Here is a 19,679-nt window from a genome sequence, read left to right as displayed (position 1 = left end):
TCTCCTCTCTTCTGTGTTTCTCAACTAACTTCTTCAGAAAAAAACCCCAAATTGCAGAGAAGACGAAGACGACCACGACCACGACCACGATGACTTAGCTTTGTTCTTCTTCTCCAAACCCTAATTCCCCGAAGGAGAGAGAGAGAGAGATGAGAAATGGAAGAAAAGATAAAAACAGTTCTTTGGGAAAACGCGTTTTTTTGTTCTTTTATTCCTCCATCAGTCCTTCGGTCCTTCCTTCCTTCCCCCCTTCTCCTTGGCCTACTATTTTCCAATCTTCTGATCTTTCCTTTTCAAAAATTTTGTTTTGTTTTGTTTTGTTTTCCACTATCCCCCACTCTGTGGTGGGGCCCACAGGGCTACCAGTAGCAATCGTGCCAATCGCTGGTCAATTAATGCATCAGATCAACCCGTCAACGCAAATGTTTGGGGTGGGACGGAGGGGTCCCAGACCGGTTGGACCAACCGGGATATAAAAAAAAAAAACAAAGATTCCTCTATTTTTTCATATGCACACGTGTCCCTCTTAAAAGCCATCCACGTAAAGTCTTTGCCCCGATAAACTCGGCATTTTTCTTTTCTTTTGAGTATCTTTCAATCTTTCTAGCATTTGATTTGATCATCAATTAATCACAGGCACACGGTAAACTACGAAAGCAATGAGGCCTTAGATGTATGTCTTGGGTTATACTTATACAATAAATATATTAAGAAGAAAAAAAAAGATGAGGCTGTGTGGCCTCTCCACCAGACACAATAACGGCAAAACGATCGCTCCGATTCTAATAAAATAAAAAATCTCATCCATGTTGGATGCCCCCATGCTCACTTTTACTTGGGTCATGTGGTCTCCCTGCCAAAGATATATTTTGAGAAGCCAAGGCATGGGATGGAATGTTAGAAAAAAATCCATGGGTTTCATCAAAACCCCAATCTCAAATCTCTGTTTGAATAACTAGAATACAGTGAAGCAAATAAATAAATATAAGAAAAATGTGTATCTTTCACCACGTATGTTGATGAAGAACACGAAAAAACAATGTAAGTTCATGTAGAAACTTGGACAACCGTAATGGGGATCTTCTACACTCTCCTAAACTCCCGTTCACCTCTCTTTCTTGTGGAGAAAAGAGAACATAAAATAGCCACTAACTGCAGAGACCCCTCATCGTTAATATTTATAATACTCCCCAAACTTTAATTCACTTTCATAAATGGATCAAGTCAGTCCGATCAATCTCAATAAAATAAGTAGCAAGCCACGTCAATCCTTGTATTTTTTTATTCTCCCATCAATGATCGACCCAATAATTAATCAAATCCACACATTGTCGTTAAAACATGTCTAACATGGAATCCCTACACCAGGCCAATGGGCGCAACAGAGCAGGTTTTTAGCTCAGTTAATTGCAAAATCAATATCATATATTCATATTTGATATGTATTGGCCTATATTGATCATATCGGACAAGTTTACCCTCAAAGATATTAAGATCGTATTTCAAACAAAAAAATAAAAAATTAATATCGTACCATTTTTTTTACCATTTAACCTTCTATTCATACTATATCACCGATCCAATATTAACCACACATTGATATTAGTTTTTGACCGACACCTTTACAGATTGACTCTTAAAATCCTACATGAGAAGGGACATAGTAGGATTTGTCATTAGAATGATCTATTAGAGGAGAGAGTGTCAGGAGGAAAAGAATATGAGAGGGTGATATACTATGTACACTCTTTTCCCATATATTAGGGTAATTTAGTAATAATAATTGGGATATCGATCCGGATTGGTGGTACAGTTAATAGGCAAAAGACATGTGGTATTAAAAAAAAAAATTTTAATGGCATTGGATACGAAATGGCCGGTTTTACTAAATCCATATTCCCATACCCCCATTGTTGATTTGTTGTGGTGTAGGAAATGTTTCCCACTCTCGCGGCCTAGAGAGCCCTCTCCCAATTATAGATATAACTTTCCACCACGTATCTGATATCTGTTATCAGTTATCACTCCCCCGGTTGAGGCACGAGAGGAGAGGGGTTCTTTCTCCTTTTTGAATTTAAGGGATTGTAGGTTCATCAGGACCGTCCATTTTCAGAAGAAAAAGTCTTAGATGCGATGAGAATTGTGTAAAACAGATAATCTCAACCTTCGGATAAAGCAATATAAACACTCATCGAATTGATTCTAATAGACCCCACATCCTTACATAACAACCAAACACTGGATTTCACAATAAAGGGCAAAACAACACTCAAAGGCAGCGTCACCCTGCGACCAAACAGGGCATGAAATGAGTGTCTCATCTCATAGAAAAGTGGAAACCTCACCTGTGTTGATGCTTGCATGTTCTCATTAGCATAGGGGCCACGCTGCCTTCAGCTTCAGGAACCCTCTCCCTATGATAAAATCTTGGGAAAAAGATATCTACTTGGTGGTGTTTCCTACACCCTTTCATAGGGCACCATGAGATGACGCCTTTGCCCTCTAAGTAGATACCCAAACGTTCTCACCCATTGGCCTAGACAAGTACTTGTCTAGAGAACATGCGACCAAGTAGAGATCTCTTGTCCTAAAATCTTATATCAAGAAAAATACGAATGTACCTTAGAGACAAGGTAGATTGGATGAGATTCAAATTTTAAGGTATAAAAAAAATCTATGGTGCTTTATTCGTATTTAAATTTCAGTCAAAACAAAATTTGCCAAGTAATAGATTTGAGATTTAAAAATTCAAGAATATGAAATAATGCATAGCTTCCGAGGAGATGGACATTGGCATACATAGATACTATGTCAATATCTTTGTTCGAGAGAGTTTTTCATTGAACTACGTTTTCAAATTTGACACATGGCTAATCCATAATATATACAATTTATCCTACAATGAAAATTTTCCAATCATTCCTACAATGAAAATTTTCCATAATATATACCACTTTTATAAGTTATTAAAATCGATCCATCCAAAGCTTTTTTTTTTCCTTTTAAAAAATGTAAAATATGTATATTAGGAAAACCAACTACAAATCTACAATATACTCCTGGCCTAATTAATTATAATTAAAATAACATAAACTCTTATTTTCAACTTTAAAAAATAAACTTGTATTTCAAATATTATAAAGACTATGATTTGAAGGCAATTGAGATGGGTTCCACCTTTCCTTTCTTTCTTCCTTTAAAATAATTAATTAATTTATAATATTGATTAATAAATCATTAAAGGAGCTATTCTAGTGGTTTGTCTAACCAAAGGATGTTAGGTGGTCGAATCTAATATCCATCACATGACAAATCATTAGGATCCAAAAATTTTGTTCAAATAAGATGGACCTTGGTGCAATAATAAGATTGCTCCATTGTGATTTATTGATCATAAGTTTGAGTCGGAAAATTGCCTTTTTGCAAAGCGAAGATAAGATTACATATATTACTACCCTCCCCAGATCCCGCAATATCGGATGCCTCGTGCTCTAGATACGCTTTCTTTGTTTTTTAAATATCTAAATTATCTATCAAATTAAAACTCAATCAATGTTCGCCGTGTGGTAGTATAAATCTTTGAAGATATTAACTTTAAAAAAAAAAAAATAAATGGTTTAAAATACAAGAAATAAATACCAATATACATAAAGGATAAATAATTGAATTTTACTATGAAAATTAATAGATGATCAATCTAAACCAACATTTCTTATTCAACGGTTAGATTTGTCAAAGCATCCTTCCATATGACATATTAAATGGTCAATGCATGAAAAATTACATGGATGGACCAATAGAAAGAAACTTTACTATACACCAATCAGGTGAGAAGAAAGAAGAATGATGCAAGAATGACATAGCACAGAGTGTCACCTGCCCAAGTAGGGCCTTTACTTAATGGGGATAGAGAGATGGTGAATTATAGAGAAATTGTCAACAAGGTTTTGCTTTCATGTCTATTATTATATTTGTTAATCATTTAATGTTAAAGAATGGGTGCCGTGCAATCTGTGATTTTGCCATATGAAGAGGGAACAGCCATGTCTATTATTTTTTCCAAGATCAATTGTGGGTTGCAGCTAATTTGCAGTTTTAGTCCACATCACTGATTTGCAGGTAACCATATCTACTAAGTCATGAATCATGATGGATGAGCCAGCAAAAACTTGAAGAAAAAAAATGTGTAATCAAATAAAATCTGATCCATGAATCATGCCAAATAGACATTCCAAACCATTAGAAAATTGTTCTTTTATGAATGTAATGGTGAGATTTACTTGACATAGCCCATCAAATTGAATCAATTGAAAGATAGAGACAGGCAGTAGCCACATGGCTTGGAGCCCTAGACATTGTTCAATTTCATGAACACATGCTTCAGATATTTGACAAATCATGAGATACTTAATTCTACCCCAACCACTAATCTAATCACCTTGACAAAATGGTGAATGGGTGCAACACCATGTTACCAAAGTGAGTAAAAACCTTTCTGGCACCTGAATCTACCAAATTAAATATAGCTATAGTTGTTCCATCACAAACATAATTTTCCACCCTTTTAGATACATTTGTTGCAAAAAACAGATCAATCTTTGTTGGAAAATGTCCAGTAGATACCTTCTTAAAAACTAACACATCAAGGAGCTATATACAATAGCTTTGTTTTTCTCCAGGAAATTTGTAACCACCAAATATCAGTTGCTGAGAATACATGATCAGTAAGAACCCAAAATACACTCTAAATTGAACTTGAACCACATGCATGGTGTAAACAGATCCATTTTGTCAAATATGGGTATAACCATGGTTGAGTATCACAGGTTACTGAAAACAAAAGTAGACCAAATTGAGTTCAAGAGACTTGCATCTTGGATATCTCTTCGATCAGGTATCTTGATTCAGCAGCAAAATCAAGTAAAGCCTGAGTTCTGGCTGTTATTCTCTGCCTTTTCTCATTCATGTACTCATTCTGTGCAACGCTAACCCGGAACAAATGAGGGACCCAAGTGGCTTCTTTCAGTTTTAAATTGTATGCATCCATGTCCTGAGAAGGGGAAAAGGAATTGTTAAATGAGCCATTAAAAAAAGAGGTAAATAGTCTTTGAATTTAAACAAGTAACCTACAATTTGAGTGCCAAAAGAGATTCATGAATCCAATAGGAATAGTCAATTGCAATTGTGTCTACAGATAATAATCCTATGGAAGAACAAAGACTAGATGCTCCACATGCACACTTATAATGGAGCCCACAATGCATTGGAATGAGCCTGCTGTGAAAGTGTGCATCCCATGGTGCATGGGGCTAACAACCATACAAGTTCATGGGTAGTTTACCTCTGATTTCATCCTATCAAGCTCATCTGCAGTGCACCCTATTATTTTCTCAGCCTGTTCATTGAAAACGGAAAGCCAAGCTTCACCACTTGGATCAGAAACCTTGACTACCATTATATACCTGTAAAAAGTACAGAAAGAAGGATGAGAGATTGAAAGGAACAGAGTAATCAGTTCTACTATACAATGGTGACAATCTTAGAGATTGATTTTCCAACCTCAAACTGCATTCTTCATCATTCTTCTGGCATCCTTCACACCAATATCCAGATCCAACTGTTTCAGTCACCTTTTTGTTGCATGTCTTACAAGCCCGGTACCACATTGTCTGATCAGGCTTTATGAAACTAATACATGCTTTTAAGTTGAAGAACTCAGGCTGGCCAGAAAACAAAAATTACTCCATTATTGAATCTAAAAAATAACTCCATTATTGAATCTTGTTCACAAAGGTTATTAACCAACTCAACCATTTCAGGCAACAAGAATACTACTTATCATGGTCAATCCCATAAGTTTTATCCCAAGACCATCTTTTTATTTTCACATGTAAGCATATATGTATGTGTGAAACACCATTAATACATACCTTGTTATCTTCACCCAGAGATGGATTTCCAGTAATATGAGAAACAAACACCCTATCAGAGTACAAAGATCTTCCAGTTCTTGTTGAAGTCGAGACCAAACCAGAGCCAACAGAAGCCAATGGACTGCCCTTACCCTCCGAGTCATACCTATATCACAAAGTAAGGATGGGCAAAGGATATTAAGATTAATTACTAAAGAAAAAACAAAGCTGTAATGACTTGCCAAGATTTGAGTTTCTAAACAAAGTTATAGACTTACCAAGATTTGAGTTTCTTTGATTCAGGGATGTCTGGGTTTAGCAATACAGTGCTTTTGGTCAAAGAAGACAAAGATACTCCTGCAGAAGCAATTGAAGGGTACAACATGATGCAGGATTCTTGAGGTTTTGCTAAAAACAACAAATGAATTATTATACATACATAGAACATTAATCGTACCTTGGAAATCTCCAACTTTAAGGGATTTTATTGCTACAACAGGTGCTGTTTCTGCCATATCTAGCAATTCCTGCCCTATATTGGTTGCAAGATCATTCCACAAAGACACCACAACAGTCTTCTTTCTGCATTTCAAGTCTCCAAAATCTCAGACAAAGAGAATAGTTACAAGGAAAACCAATAACATGAATGGGTATCCACTTACGATTCATCTGCAATTGTAATATCTCGTTTTGGGATCGTCTCATTATTAATCTTTCTTCGGATGCTCATAGTAGGAGAGACGTTCTGAACCACTCCAATGATATCTGAAAATTTTGAACACTGAATAAGAAAAAGCTAATGTATGTAGCAATATATAAAAATTATAAAAAAGGTCATTAAAAGGGTTCAGTTTGATGGGGTTTGAGAATGGAACTATACCTACAAGTTCCCTCCCATTAACATACAGTCCCAACTGATCAATTGAGACAAATTTGAATTTTGTTTCAGGAATAAAGGTTTCCTCTCCAGTTGCCTCTTCCACCACAGAGTTTTCATTTAAAGTCATTTCATAATCATTTTGGACAGTTTTAAACTGCTTGTTGGCAACTTTGAGGGTTCCTCTAGATATATAATAAACCTTTCCCAATTCAAACATGTCATAGAACTTCTTTGCAGCATCATTAAACATTGTTGCTTGTATTTGTGTTCCCTGCACCATAGGTATTCATTACTTTGATAATTTTAAAATATTAATCACAGCAAAACTTATAAATAGTTTCAACACTGATGCAATAAATCAAATGTATGAATGAAAAGATTCCATACATCTTCATCGGCTAATTCAACATTAAAGACAAATCCTTCTCCTCTAGCATTTTTGTAAGACCGCATGTTGCCTTTACTTGAGACTCGAACCTTTATGGTCCAGTTACCTTGGTAAGGATTCAATGAAACAAGAGGATGAACCCTTCGGGTCATGGCCATCCGTGCAGCAGGAGCCATACTGAAGAAAATCACAATAGAGAGACAAAATGGTGAAAATCAACAAGCATATCTGAAAGCTAACCAGGATATAACAAAGATAAGCCTGCCAACTGACATTTTATCTTCAAAAAGAGAAGGCAGCTTCAATAAATTTCCACTTTCAAGGTTTAATGTTTTTTATTGAGAACCAAATATATATCTACTTTCTATTTAGTCCGAGTCTGAAAATACTCACTTCCCTTGCTGTTCATGCAAAATCTGAGCAGCAGATTTAGTAATCATTTCTTGCTTTGGCTTCAAAAGAATGCCAGGTTCTTCTTTTTTTACTTCACTCTTGACCTCCATTTTAAGTGCAGGTGAAACCACCTCACATTTGGTTGCAATCAGATACCTGAAACAGTTTAAATCCAATCTTGTCAACAAGAACAGCACATACAAATTTATAAAAACGTTTGATGACACTTTGACTGTGGTCTTACTTCTCAGACTTGTTTGGAATAACATTGAGTGTATAGTCAAGAATACGGATGAGCCCTAGATTCTGAATGTTTCCTGACTCAATCTCAGACGACATATTGGACGGAAGAATGGCCTTAACTTTCATCTTTCCATCACTAGCCATAAATCTGCAAACAAAAGACAAACCAAGCATGTAAAACCCTTCAAAAGAGCACCGAAGCCTCAACATGAGAATTTTCAGGAATAGAACGAAAAAAAGAGACAAAATAAACCAATCGAACGAACTACAGTGCAGATGAAAGTCAATAGGCGTCTGGATAGATGATCTATAGCTAAATCTCCAAAAGGGCAAGTATGAGGCTTGCAATATTAATCTAGAAAATCAGCGGAAACCATAAATTGGGGCAAAAACAAAGAAGGGGAGGGAGGAGAAAGATGGATAAACCAAGCAATTTAAAGATTTCACTCATGAACATAAAACAGAAAAAAACTCATCTAAAACCCTACCAAACCTTCAGTATCCGAATATGGAACAACCCAACAAATATAAAACAATTGTTGATGCTGTAGATAGGGCTAATAACAGAGCCAACATGCAACAACCAGATTCATACACTAAAAAAAGAAACTCACGTAAATCTGTTGCCGACAGGCTTGAGATCGACAACCTGAACAATGAGTTCTGGGACTTCAGAGGACGATCCAGGAGATGGGTTAGCTAGAATGGTAGAAATGGCATCAGGGGTGATGCTAGTTTTCTCCATTTCCGCTGTGTCTCTTCTCAGTCTATATCTCAGATTTCCAGAGATCCTCAGAGATCGATAGACAGAATGAAATCAAAGAGAACGGTGAAGCTTGAAGATATCAGATAAGCGGGGGAGAGGAGAACCTTCTTTTGTATTTGACCAATGTGGCGGCAAATAAAAAACAACTTCGAATTTTAACCCGCTAAGTTCATTTCTCGCAGCCAAAGCTTTTCAAAATTAGCGGGGGAGTTTTTCAATCTCTTCAATTTTAAAACTTTTAATTCGAGCGAGGGAGCAACCCACATGTTTCCCGCGAAATACACAAAAGTAAAAGAGAACGCTACCTGGGCTTGGGCTTGGGCTTGGATACTTGAACTGACAGACTAATATTACCCCCTTTCAGCTATGAAAAAAACACTGTCCTAATCTTCCTAATTGTGAGTCTAATCCAGCCAATTAATTAGTTATCATTTCTCTATTACGGCCATGGTTTTAGTGCACGGCATCAGAACGGGTATCGATAACCTGCAAAACTGATACGGTATCGGCCTAGATCAGACAAAATTACTACTAAATCTCCTTTAAAAATGAGTTTTCTGGCCAACATACCCCTTTGTCTGTACTGTGCTACCGATACGGTATCTGTATCGGTGACTAGCAAAACCGGTATGTATTACCCCGATACGGATGATAGGATACCGATACTTAGAACCATGATTACAGATAAAATGCACATGGTACAGCCCATTTTGTGTCCAAATGTAGCCAAAGAATATAATTGTTTGTATCGAATATCATATCAAAGCAGTGGTGATTTTAAGAATGCATTCTACATTTTGAGAATGGGAATACATATTCTCATAATGGAGAATGCATAGCAAACATTGCCTTAATGATCAAGAAATGCATGGGTGCTCTTTTGATGCATTTAAAATATGTTTTTGAAGCATTAAACACATTATTATGCAATATGTAAATATATATCAGCTTGATGCTATGACTTGAGTTGCTTTTACCTAATCTAATAATGTACAACAAAAAAGAGAGAAAAAAGTCGGTTAACCTTTTGGGATTAGTGTGTGGTTCGTGTGATTACACTTTCATCAAGAAAAAAAAAAAAAAAAAAAGGGGTTTGTGGATTTAGTCCCACATCGGGTGTGTGAGTATGGTGTATGTTGTGTATATCCACCATTCCACGGTCCTAAAAGTCGGTTAACCTTTTGGGATTGGTGTGTGGTTTGTGTGATTACCCTTTCATAAAAAAAAAAAATAAAAAACAAGAGAGAGAGAGAGAGAGGATTTACAACTTTATCACTTTTTTTTTTTCTCGTCCAAATCAGTTTCAAACATTGATTCGAGCATTGTAAATCTTCAAAATTTATTGAAATGCTGAAAATTAGAGTATTTTTTATGTCATTTAACTCACACCCAAGAGAAAAACAAAATTTCAAAGGAGGTGTAACTTACCCCTAGGATTGTCAGAACCTAGCCCGAGGCCTCAAATCGATCAAAACCGATATGAGCTTATTGGATCATGTTTCGGTATGGGATCTTATGACACCGAAACCAAGTTGGACAACATCAAAACTGGTATGACACCAAACTTAAAAAACGAAATGAAACCAAAATAACCCGATAAGAAACAAATGGCAGCCCGAAATTCATATAAAACACACTTATTGGATAATGTTTTGGACTCCCTCATTCTCACACCAAAACCGACTGATTGGCACCCCTATTTACACATACATTTTTTTTTTTTGAAAATAAATATCATATCTCGATCGATTCAATACAAAACCTACTAATACTTAAAACATTGAATACAGCCTGAGATCTTTTGATTTCTTAAGCAGCGAATGAGGTTGTCCATTAAAAAAATTAACAATGGAGGAACTAAGTTGGGCTACTAGTTTGGCTATGAATGATTTATAAAAATATATATTTTTTAAAAATAAAAACAGTTTCTGAACATTAGTTAAACTCATCCAATAAAGTTGACTTTAGCTTTAATGACCATTTAGTAGAAAGCAACCTTGGAAGGGGAAGGGGAGCTGTTTGGAAATGTACTGGAGATGCCAAAGAGAGAAAGATGCCGGGGCATATAAGTAAACCCCTTAAAAGAGCCACAAGTTATGTCAAGCTCCAACCTGTAATCATTTTAATTTTTTGATTACATTAAATCTTGATGCTGTATACATGGACTGGACATGTTCAAAGGTCCACTGAATCACCCTAATATGAACTACAAAATTATTTAACAATGGGTGAGTAAATGAATGACTCCGATACTATAATGTATGTACCGATAACAAATATACAGCACCAGTAACAATCATATACACAGAATACCATTCGGGTGCAGTCAACAACATAACAAGAATCAGATACCAGTTTGTTGCCATTGCCATCACCATAAGACATAAATGTGTATGGGGAATCCTCAATCATGCCCTTCTATCTATCTCCACATCCTGCCCTCATTAGCACCAAATTGATATATAGATCAATGGCTAGAGTGACTGGAAGAGAGGAACCACAGCTACAAGCCTTCACACTTGAGAGCTCCAATTTGACAGCACTAAAAACCTACAGGAATATGAAACAGGCTTGTGGGTAAGGGGGTGAAGCTACTCAGGATATTCATTTATGGGGAGCAAATGAGAATCTTTAAAACACTCACTCTCTCAACAACAGAATGGGCAACAAGAGAAGCAAGGAAACCACTTGCCCCCTGCTGCATTTGGTGTCGACCCTGGGGCTTGTGGCTGTGTCTGTGACTCTGACTGTGACTGTTTTTGTGGTTGCTGCTCAGAGTCTGCCTTCACGGAGTCACTACTTCTTCCTCCTTCTGTCAAACTACAAAGAACAAATATTAATTAGCTGGATATGTCAGATGGCCAACATGAACTGCAGGGAAAACTAATGTCCATACAAAAATGTGATTGTGTTAAAAGATATAATTGAGTATTATTTATGGACCAAGATTCCCTTCACCCACGGTGAAGAGAGAACCTCTTAATATACGGGACTTGACCCTCCGATTGGACTGAGAAAGGGTATTCCAGACCTTTGTAAATAGGAGGTGGGAGTAAATGATGACATTAGCTATTCCAGGAGTCCAATCATAGCATCAAATCACCTTGGATGAAGAGATTCTTTCTCCATAATTTATTGGCTAATGAAAGAAAAAGAAATATAGAAAAATTTCCCAAAAAAAAAAAGAAAGAAATAATAATTTATATGCAGATAATTGAAATATGGACAAATTAAATTTTCTCTATGAATGAATGGCACATAAGGCACAACATAACTAGGTATATGACAGAATAGGTAGAGAGTGAGAAGCATACGTGGAAGAACAGGAGTTGACTCGTTTACAGTTACAACAGTAGAAGCAAGCCCGAATACATTTACAACAGTTGCAGCAAGTCCGAATACATTTACAACAGTTGAAGCAAGTCCAACTACATTTACAACAGTGGCAGCAACCCCGACTACAGTTACAACAGTAGCAGAACGCCCACGTATAGTAGCAGAACGCCCAACTACAGTTACAACGGTAGCAGAGTGGCCATGTACAGTAGCAGAATGGCCATGCACACCTCTTCTTTCTGCAACACACAAAGTAGGGGTGTCAAATGGTCGGTTTGGTTCGGTTCAGTCTTAGTCGGGCTGACCGAGAGCACCTTTAGCATTTATTGGCCCAGACAGAAACCGGACCAATAACTAATTGGTCCTTAAAATCCAAATTGAAACCGATTAGTCATCGGTCTGGTGGATTTTTCTTACGGGCTTCTTTTTTTGGGGTTTCGGTCAGTTCAATCGGTCTCATCAGCCCAGACTGAAACAAATTGATATTCGAGTTTTTCTAAAATCAAAACTTAACCAATAAGTTCAGTCAGTCCGTTTTCGATTTTCCAGTTGGGTTCAATCGGTCTTTTCGGTTCGGCCTCCAAATTGACACCCCTAACACAATGGGCATATTCCTCACGCACATGAAAAGATGTGCGACATCTTTATATAAATTTGCACACAGGATACATGCATTTCTACACTCATAAGTATAAAAATAGAGACCTAATGTGCATAATGTATATACATGCACATACATCATAATTGAACACATACACATACATCCATAAATGTATGTATACATGCACATACATCATAATAGAGCACAACTATGTAGACATGCACATACATCATAATAATAATACAGCACAAATGTATGTGCCAACATAGGGAATAAGTGATTCTAACTTACATTGGAAATGCAAAAGAACTGATGCTGACTCCACTCCCATCAGATCGGTGTGAATGGCTAGAGGAATGACGAACCCCATCAGCAGGAGGCTTCTTCTGTCTATTGCAATCTTCTGTAGCTGCCCTCAGAACCTCCTTCACGGTTTCAGCAGCTGCTTCAGTTACAGCTAAGTTTCCCCCCAATTCAATGCTCTTTTTTGCATCCACTTCAGAATTAACTGGAGGTGGGCTAACTGGAAAGTTTGGAAAGTTCACCGACTCTCCCGATGTCCCCAGCTCTCCAGACCTACCCATCAGAAAAATATGGTCTCTAGAGAAACTATTATTTCCAACATGGATGCTGAACAATGACTCATTGGAAGCAACACTCCATTCCATTGGAGTCGTGGACTTGCTTCTTGCAAACACAGAAGATGGAATTCTATATGGATCAGGTTCTTCAGATCTACCCATCACTTGGATTTGAGGGGATTGTGTTATTGACAAACCATCCGAGCTTGAATTTGGAGAAATAATAGTAACTTCCATTGGGAATGAATCGCTTTGTGACCCCCGATCAGAAAACTCCAGAGATTTTGGAGATCGGTCACTAGAAACATCCTTTGAAGATAACAGAGCATCCTCATCAAGTTTGGCACCATGGCTTCCATCCGCACGAAAGAAATCATCCAATGAAGTGTGTGATGAGGAAGATGAAGAAGGTGAGTTTGCATTTTCATCTAGGGCAGCTGTAGCCTCAGTATATGTCTTCAAATGCTTTTTACTCCCACTCCCATGTCCAGATTCCATCATTGTACCTATCTGATCAGATGCAAACCTCCAACCTCCTACACCATCTCATTCTGTAGATATCATGCTGCCTTCGGTGGTTTTCAGATTCAACTGCATCAGTGAAGACACAAAGCCAAATAAATCATTCACAGTAAAATTGATGGTTATCATTATGAAAAAATATGTATAGCACAAATTCCAGGATTGGTAAATAACATGAATTTGGTGATTTAATCCATAGAGTAGGAAATAACGAAATAACCAATAGCCAATCACATTATAACAAAATGAACTAAAAGGTAATTGGTCTTGCTAATGCACATACAGATAAAGAAACAAGCATATCACAAAAGTAACAATCTGAGTCAACCACTTTCAATTAGGCCATTTGAAAAAGGGTGCATCTTGCTGTAACCAAAGTGGTGAATTGAGAAGTTATAACCTTCTTTTCTTTGCCATTGTATTATTCCTAAAAGTTCTCTAAGCCGAGTAGAAAAGGGGGTTCAAAATAATTTGAAACTAACTTACCGTTAAGTCATTCTCTAAGAGTTGTCATTATCTTGCACGTTTTTTTAGTATGCACGTGAAAAGATTTTAACCTCCTTTAAATAATAAATAAGCGTGTTATATTAAAACGGGGGGAAAAAGTAAGGTTACAACTTATTTTTCACCAACTTTGGGTACAACAAGATTTTTCATTTGAAAAAGGAGGAAATGGGTGAATTAAAAGCACTCGATCATACAACTGCCCTATGTGATCACAATTTGCTCTCTCCTTGAATTTCTTGATACTGACCCCGGTTTTGGTGCAAGCAGGGAGCTCATTCTCCAAATGTTTCAAGCATTTCTTTGGTTCTCAACTCTTAAAAGGTTGACAAGGGAAGATTAACATAAAATTCATATTTGTTAAAATTTTCAACTGAATTCAAGGAACTCTCTAATTAAACTTCAGAACAATTATGGTCATTATTTCCTCATTTGGAGTTCTAAAAAATAAGAGCTCCCTCCAAGTCCTCATTCTTTTCTTTTATTTTCTCACGATCCTTTTATACATTATATCATCTAACTATAATTAATTCCATGATGAATAAATATAATTTTTACCATGAAAAGTGTTGTTCTTCAGGCATTTAACCCCAAACAATAATGATTTCAATCAATCAACCAACAACAACAATAATCGAAAATACTGAACTTACTCGAATCACCCTTATCTTTCCCAAGATATCAGTAATCCACCCGTTTGAATCAAACTGCCCAAGAACAGCCCACCACCCGATTGAATAATATTGCGAAAGAAACAGCAATGTCGATGATTGATTCCCTCTCCCCCTCCCCTCCTCGTCAAAGGGTTTACCTAATCAAACTTACTGAATAGAACAACAAAAAAGAGAAGCGCAATCAAAACCTGGACAAATTCAGGCTGAAAACAATTCAAGAAGAATGACAAAGGAGGGAAAACTTTTCAAGAAAAACAAGTAATTGATTCACAAATGAATCCAAAATGAAACATGATATGAGTTTTTCCTTTCTGGATACCTTGGATTAAAGGGTTTGATGAGCTGACGGTTTTGGACTGGAATCTGCTGAGAGGCGAACGCCTTTTTATTTTTTATTTTTTATTTTTTTTTGGCGTCACTTCTTTCCGTTCCTTTCTCTTCTTTTGTTGGGGAGAAGATTGAAAAGTAACGGAAGAGAGCAAACTAGGGTTTGCGATAGAATGGGAACTACTAGGGTTTCCGATCATAGAGTTTACCATGGGAGGGGGGTAAGGGGGAGGCTTACCAACGCTTTCGGCGTTTTCCCCGCCCTGATAACCATGTCTAGTTGGTCTTCGCGCCAACATCACTAACGACATTTTGACTTCCTTATCTTCAATTCTTCTCCAACTCCAAACCTATATTTATATCCTCTCGCTTTGGTATTCGTACCGGGAGCGGGAGCGGGGAGCGGTTTAATATTCCGACCTCCAAACGAATCAGTTTAACCCGGTCTGGCCGGCTGTAGACAGTAGACAATAGACACATTAATTACCTATACACCCCCAATGGAAAATTATCTCCTCTAGTCTCCTGCCCGGTCCAGTTCCCCAGTTCTTTTAATAGGAGGGTGATAGACCCCACCTAGTTAGAGTGTTCGGACACAGGTAGATTGGTCATTCCAACCCCCCAAGTTAGAGGAACTGGGGACTGGGTCGAGAAGGAACCAAAAGAGATAAAGATCCTACCAACAATCCATTTGTTTTTACTAATCTAGTAGCCCCTCTTACCCATAACTGCATTCCATCATCCGACTTGAAATACAAGAGGGGTTTTCCACCCACCCATTTTTTTCTTAACTCTTTGGACAACATGTTGCCAATCCTTTGTTCAACGTTTTAAAAAAAAATATGTATGGACATGCGTAGATAAGATATTGGGGAAATATTCTTTGCATTGGGGGTGCAAGATGCACTTAGACACAAGGGGGTGGGGGAAATGACCGCCTCACCCTCTTTGAATGGCCGAAATGATCGATGTGTCCTATCCCATGTGTCTAGCTGCAGTCTGTGTCCCATGCGCTTCCTAGCCAAGAACATGGCCTCTTAAAATATTATTGATTCCTAAACTTAAAAAAAACCATATTCCTTACACTCTCGTGCTAGCACAATGGCCACGTAGCTTGCCAGCAATCCGCTTTCCTAAAATTGAAAATTTCTTTTATTTTCTATCTATTTCTTGCGAACCGAACATAACCTTAGAGAGATGTTAAATTCGGGTAATGACGAAAGCAAAATATTGGTTTTGGATCTTGCGGGGATCCAAAACCAGTGGGGCGTTGGGCCCTAGGGGCAATTTCGTAAACTCGAAGGCGAAGAAGAAGATAACAGAACAGTTCATCTTCTACACCACTACATGTAGTGGGTTTCCTGCTCAGTTTTCGATCTTGGGGAATCCGAAACCAGTGGGGTGTTGGGCCCCAGGGGCAATTTCGTAAACTCGAATGCGATGAAGAAGATAACAGAACAGTTCATCTTCTACATCACTACATGTAGTGGGTTTCCTGCTCTGCTCTGATTATGAATTTTCCATTAAATTTGAAAGCTGCAAAAGCTCTGACGTCGATGGAGAGAGCTTTGGAGAAACTTATCTTCAGCAGTGGACTTCACAGCTTTGATGGTAAATTTCTTAATTGTGAATGTTCTGTTCTGTTATCGGGTTGATATGTTCATACCTATGCGTCACTTGCATCTTGTTTTGAAGAGTAAGAGATTAGAATAGGATTCTTTTACCCAAAAAAGGTATCAAATATAATAACCAGTCATACTGTATCCTGAAACTTTTGATTTTATGCACGTTAGGTTTTGCTTTTTGTTGTTTCATTAAGACTTCGTTAATTGAATCCTCTTGTTGAAGCTAAAAATGAATTGGGTTTATGGATAGAGAGCCTATTAATTAAATGGATCCGTGGTTCGGGTAATATAAGGAATTTCTGTGAAAGTTTGTATGTAATCCATAAATTGAAGGTGTAATCTTGGAGTACATATTTACTTAAGTTTCATAGATTTCTGAAATCAACCCATTTGATATTGATTATTAAGGTCGATTTTGGATATGAATCAAAGGAGGCTATTGAATAAGACGAAATGTCCAGATACAGAGACCACTTTATCTTCTCTACCTTTTATTCTCAGTTATTGGAAATGGAATTCAAAGGAAGATTTGCTTCCCAGGGCCTAAGGAGCATAAAAGATACCCATGCTACTTTCACCAGATCTTATTTTTTTATGCTTTTTTAATGTAAATTTATAATCTGGGACACTAAACAACTATGCGACGGGTGAGCCATTTTAATTTATTATCAACAACTTAAATTGTTGGTAGATACACCATAGGCTCTAGTTGCAATTGATAAGTTGCAAAGAGCATAGAAGTTTTCCATGCTAGTTCCATTGGGCGATTCCCTTGATCCCCACTTTCCCTTTCTCATGCTTCTTACTGTAAATCATTGATGTAAACAGGTAGTAGAGTTCTGCTTTGTCTTCCTTTTTTTAAAAAAAATAAAATAAAATATGATAAGTCATTTTAGTTCAGCATAAACCTTATACTCTTAAGTTGATTCACAGTTTTATCAGAACAATTTTCTTTTTCCTTTTTCTGATTTTCTCGTGAAAAGTAAAATCTTAATGCTTTCTTTGCAGGCAAACAATCATGTGGATGCTTTATTCAGACTCCATTTGTTTGGTCAAGACCTGTAGCTGTTTCTGGTTATATGGGCTGCTCGGTTTATTCCACACTGCCGAAAATGCCAAGGCATAAGAAGAATATGGTAAATTTAAATAGTTCTCCAGCTCCTGCTTGAACTTTCATCCTTGCATCAGTTTCCTTTTATTCTACTTTTTTCTTTTTCATTTTGGTTTACTTTATAATGTGGTGTTTATTCTCAACAATTTTGGATTTGATTGTCAGACCCCATACTGCTCTTTGATAATTGGGGTCGTCAACAGACTAGAGCATTTATTATAACCAATCATAACCTTAAATATAATTAGGAAGGAGTTCAGATATTATTGAAAATTCTCATGAAGTTCAAACAAGCCACTTTTGTTGTAAAGCTCTACAGGTGCAACAGAGCCAACATTCTCAAAAATCTCTTCCAATTCAAATTATGATGATGAAATTTTCATGTGTCATCTCATGTTAAAATGGATTGTGAATTAACATGGCATGAAAATTCCACTGATTTTATAAGCACTGCATTTTCATTATCCGTCCCAAATACATATTGTAACAGGGCAGAGAACTAACAATCAACCACCAAGACAAGAGAGAAGACCAATGAGAGAAAAGAGACGAACCAAACCCAGTGGTAGATTCAGTATGAATTCTATCGCTGGTATATGAGTTTATTTATAATGCCAAAACAAAGCCAAAACAGAGTCATAATCAAAGTGGGAAACTAACAAAAGAAAGCACTAGTAACTACTAACACTTCTCACAGTGGAGATATATCCTCCCCCACCCCCCCAAACCGTGAGAGCTATCTAAACAACTAAAATAAAGCAATATAGGGACCTTAGTAATCCAATAGGACAGAACTTTAACACTTGCAGTTGATGCCAGCATACTTTCTTAATGATTGGAATATATTATCAGATTTGTACTGCGAGGAGGAGAAGAGCATATTCGCAGACAGACACTTATGTCCTGATGGAACCTGGGAAGAGTGAGGAGTTTGTTTCAGAAGAAGAGTTGAAGGCCAGGTTGAAAGGTTGGCTTGAAAATTGGCCTGGCAATGCCTTGCCCCCAGACCTTGCGAGATTTAAAACTATTGATGATGCTGTAACTCACCTTGTAAAGTCTGTCTGTGAACTTGAGATCGATGGAGAACTCGGTTCAGTGCAATGGTATGAAGTTAGGTTGGAGTGAGAAGAATACTATTTGATAAAAGCCTGTCCCATAGTCATTAATGAATGAGTGACTGTAAATGTTTTATTGTATCTGCCGTTGTTGTCTGTTCCTAGAACACTGTTATTAAGGTAATGTTTTTACTCAGCCTTTACTTAAATAATATCTGAATTCACATGAATCTTTCACTTTACATCCCCATCGAAGGTTGCAAACTTTATAATACAATCAGTCTTTTAGTGCACAATCTTTACTTATACTTACATAATAAGCTCAATTCTCATGAATTCGTTTACAGTCACATGAAATGGTTTCAAATGTATTCTAGGACCAGTCATCATGACAAATTTTAGGAAATTCCTCCAACCATTGTTGCTCAATCGGATCAAAGATTCAAAGGTTTGTACCACTTGATACTATACCATATTCATTATCTTGCGTTTACACATTACTGTAAAAGTTAAATTGCTGGGATTACACCTTTTTAGCGATCTCAAGAAGATTGAGCATATCATCCAATATCAATCGAATAAGAGAAGGGCCAGATGATGAATATTGAATTTGACTGTCCTCTTTTTTATTTCGATTTGCCTCCTTGTATAAAACCATCTTCCCATTGTACAGAAAATATAGTTTAATAATATAGTGCAAGTCGTTGGCCGAACACTAACAAGTTCTTTCTTCTTCATTTCTCTGTTCTGCAATCCTAGTA

The 19,679-nt window shown here is 37.0% G+C and overlaps 3 protein-coding genes across 4 annotated transcripts; 1 reads left to right on the top strand and 2 right to left on the bottom strand.

The window, feature by feature from the left end:
* Positions 1 to 4,582: 4,582 nt before the first annotated feature.
* On the bottom strand, positions 4,583 to 8,648 carry LOC122654445 (replication protein A 70 kDa DNA-binding subunit B). Its single transcript, XM_043848531.1, has 12 exons — positions 8,431 to 8,648; positions 7,818 to 7,964; positions 7,574 to 7,729; positions 7,180 to 7,357; positions 6,793 to 7,063; positions 6,575 to 6,677; positions 6,370 to 6,494; positions 6,191 to 6,269; positions 5,931 to 6,078; positions 5,560 to 5,720; positions 5,342 to 5,462; positions 4,583 to 5,050 (listed from the first exon to the last, which is right to left on the bottom strand). Exons 1-12 carry the CDS (start codon positions 8,559 to 8,561, stop codon positions 4,859 to 4,861), a joined length of 1,812 nt encoding a protein of 603 aa, XP_043704466.1. The 5' UTR covers positions 8,562 to 8,648; the 3' UTR covers positions 4,583 to 4,858.
* A 2,429-nt stretch (positions 8,649 to 11,077) lies between these two features.
* LOC122654442 lies at positions 11,078 to 13,724 on the bottom strand. 2 transcript variants are annotated; one of them, XM_043848526.1, is made up of 3 exons: positions 12,811 to 13,724; positions 11,897 to 12,157; positions 11,078 to 11,402 (listed from the first exon to the last, which is right to left on the bottom strand). In XM_043848526.1, the coding sequence occupies exons 1-3, from the start codon at positions 13,599 to 13,601 to the stop codon at positions 11,231 to 11,233; spliced, it is 1,224 nt and encodes a 407-aa protein (XP_043704461.1). In that variant the 5' UTR covers positions 13,602 to 13,724; the 3' UTR covers positions 11,078 to 11,230. The 2 variants fall into 2 exon arrangements, with proteins under 2 accessions (XP_043704461.1, XP_043704462.1); XM_043848527.1 differs by lacking the exon at positions 11,897 to 12,157 and having other exon boundaries at positions 11,080 to 11,402; positions 12,811 to 13,722.
* A 2,879-nt stretch (positions 13,725 to 16,603) lies between these two features.
* On the top strand, positions 16,604 to 19,148 carry LOC122654443 (protein CHLORORESPIRATORY REDUCTION 7, chloroplastic). Its single transcript, XM_043848528.1, has 3 exons — positions 16,604 to 16,738; positions 17,761 to 17,888; positions 18,716 to 19,148. Exons 1-3 carry the CDS (start codon positions 16,639 to 16,641, stop codon positions 18,986 to 18,988), a joined length of 501 nt encoding a protein of 166 aa, XP_043704463.1. The 5' UTR covers positions 16,604 to 16,638; the 3' UTR covers positions 18,989 to 19,148.
* The last annotated feature ends 531 nt before the right edge of the window (positions 19,149 to 19,679 follow it).

This window comes from Telopea speciosissima, chromosome 3 (genome assembly GCF_018873765.1).
Source record: "Telopea speciosissima isolate NSW1024214 ecotype Mountain lineage chromosome 3, Tspe_v1, whole genome shotgun sequence".
Classification (NCBI taxonomy): Eukaryota; Viridiplantae; Streptophyta; class Magnoliopsida; order Proteales; family Proteaceae; genus Telopea; species Telopea speciosissima.
The sequence above is the reverse complement of the archived record's forward strand: the minus strand, read 5'-3'. Positions and strand labels throughout refer to the sequence as shown.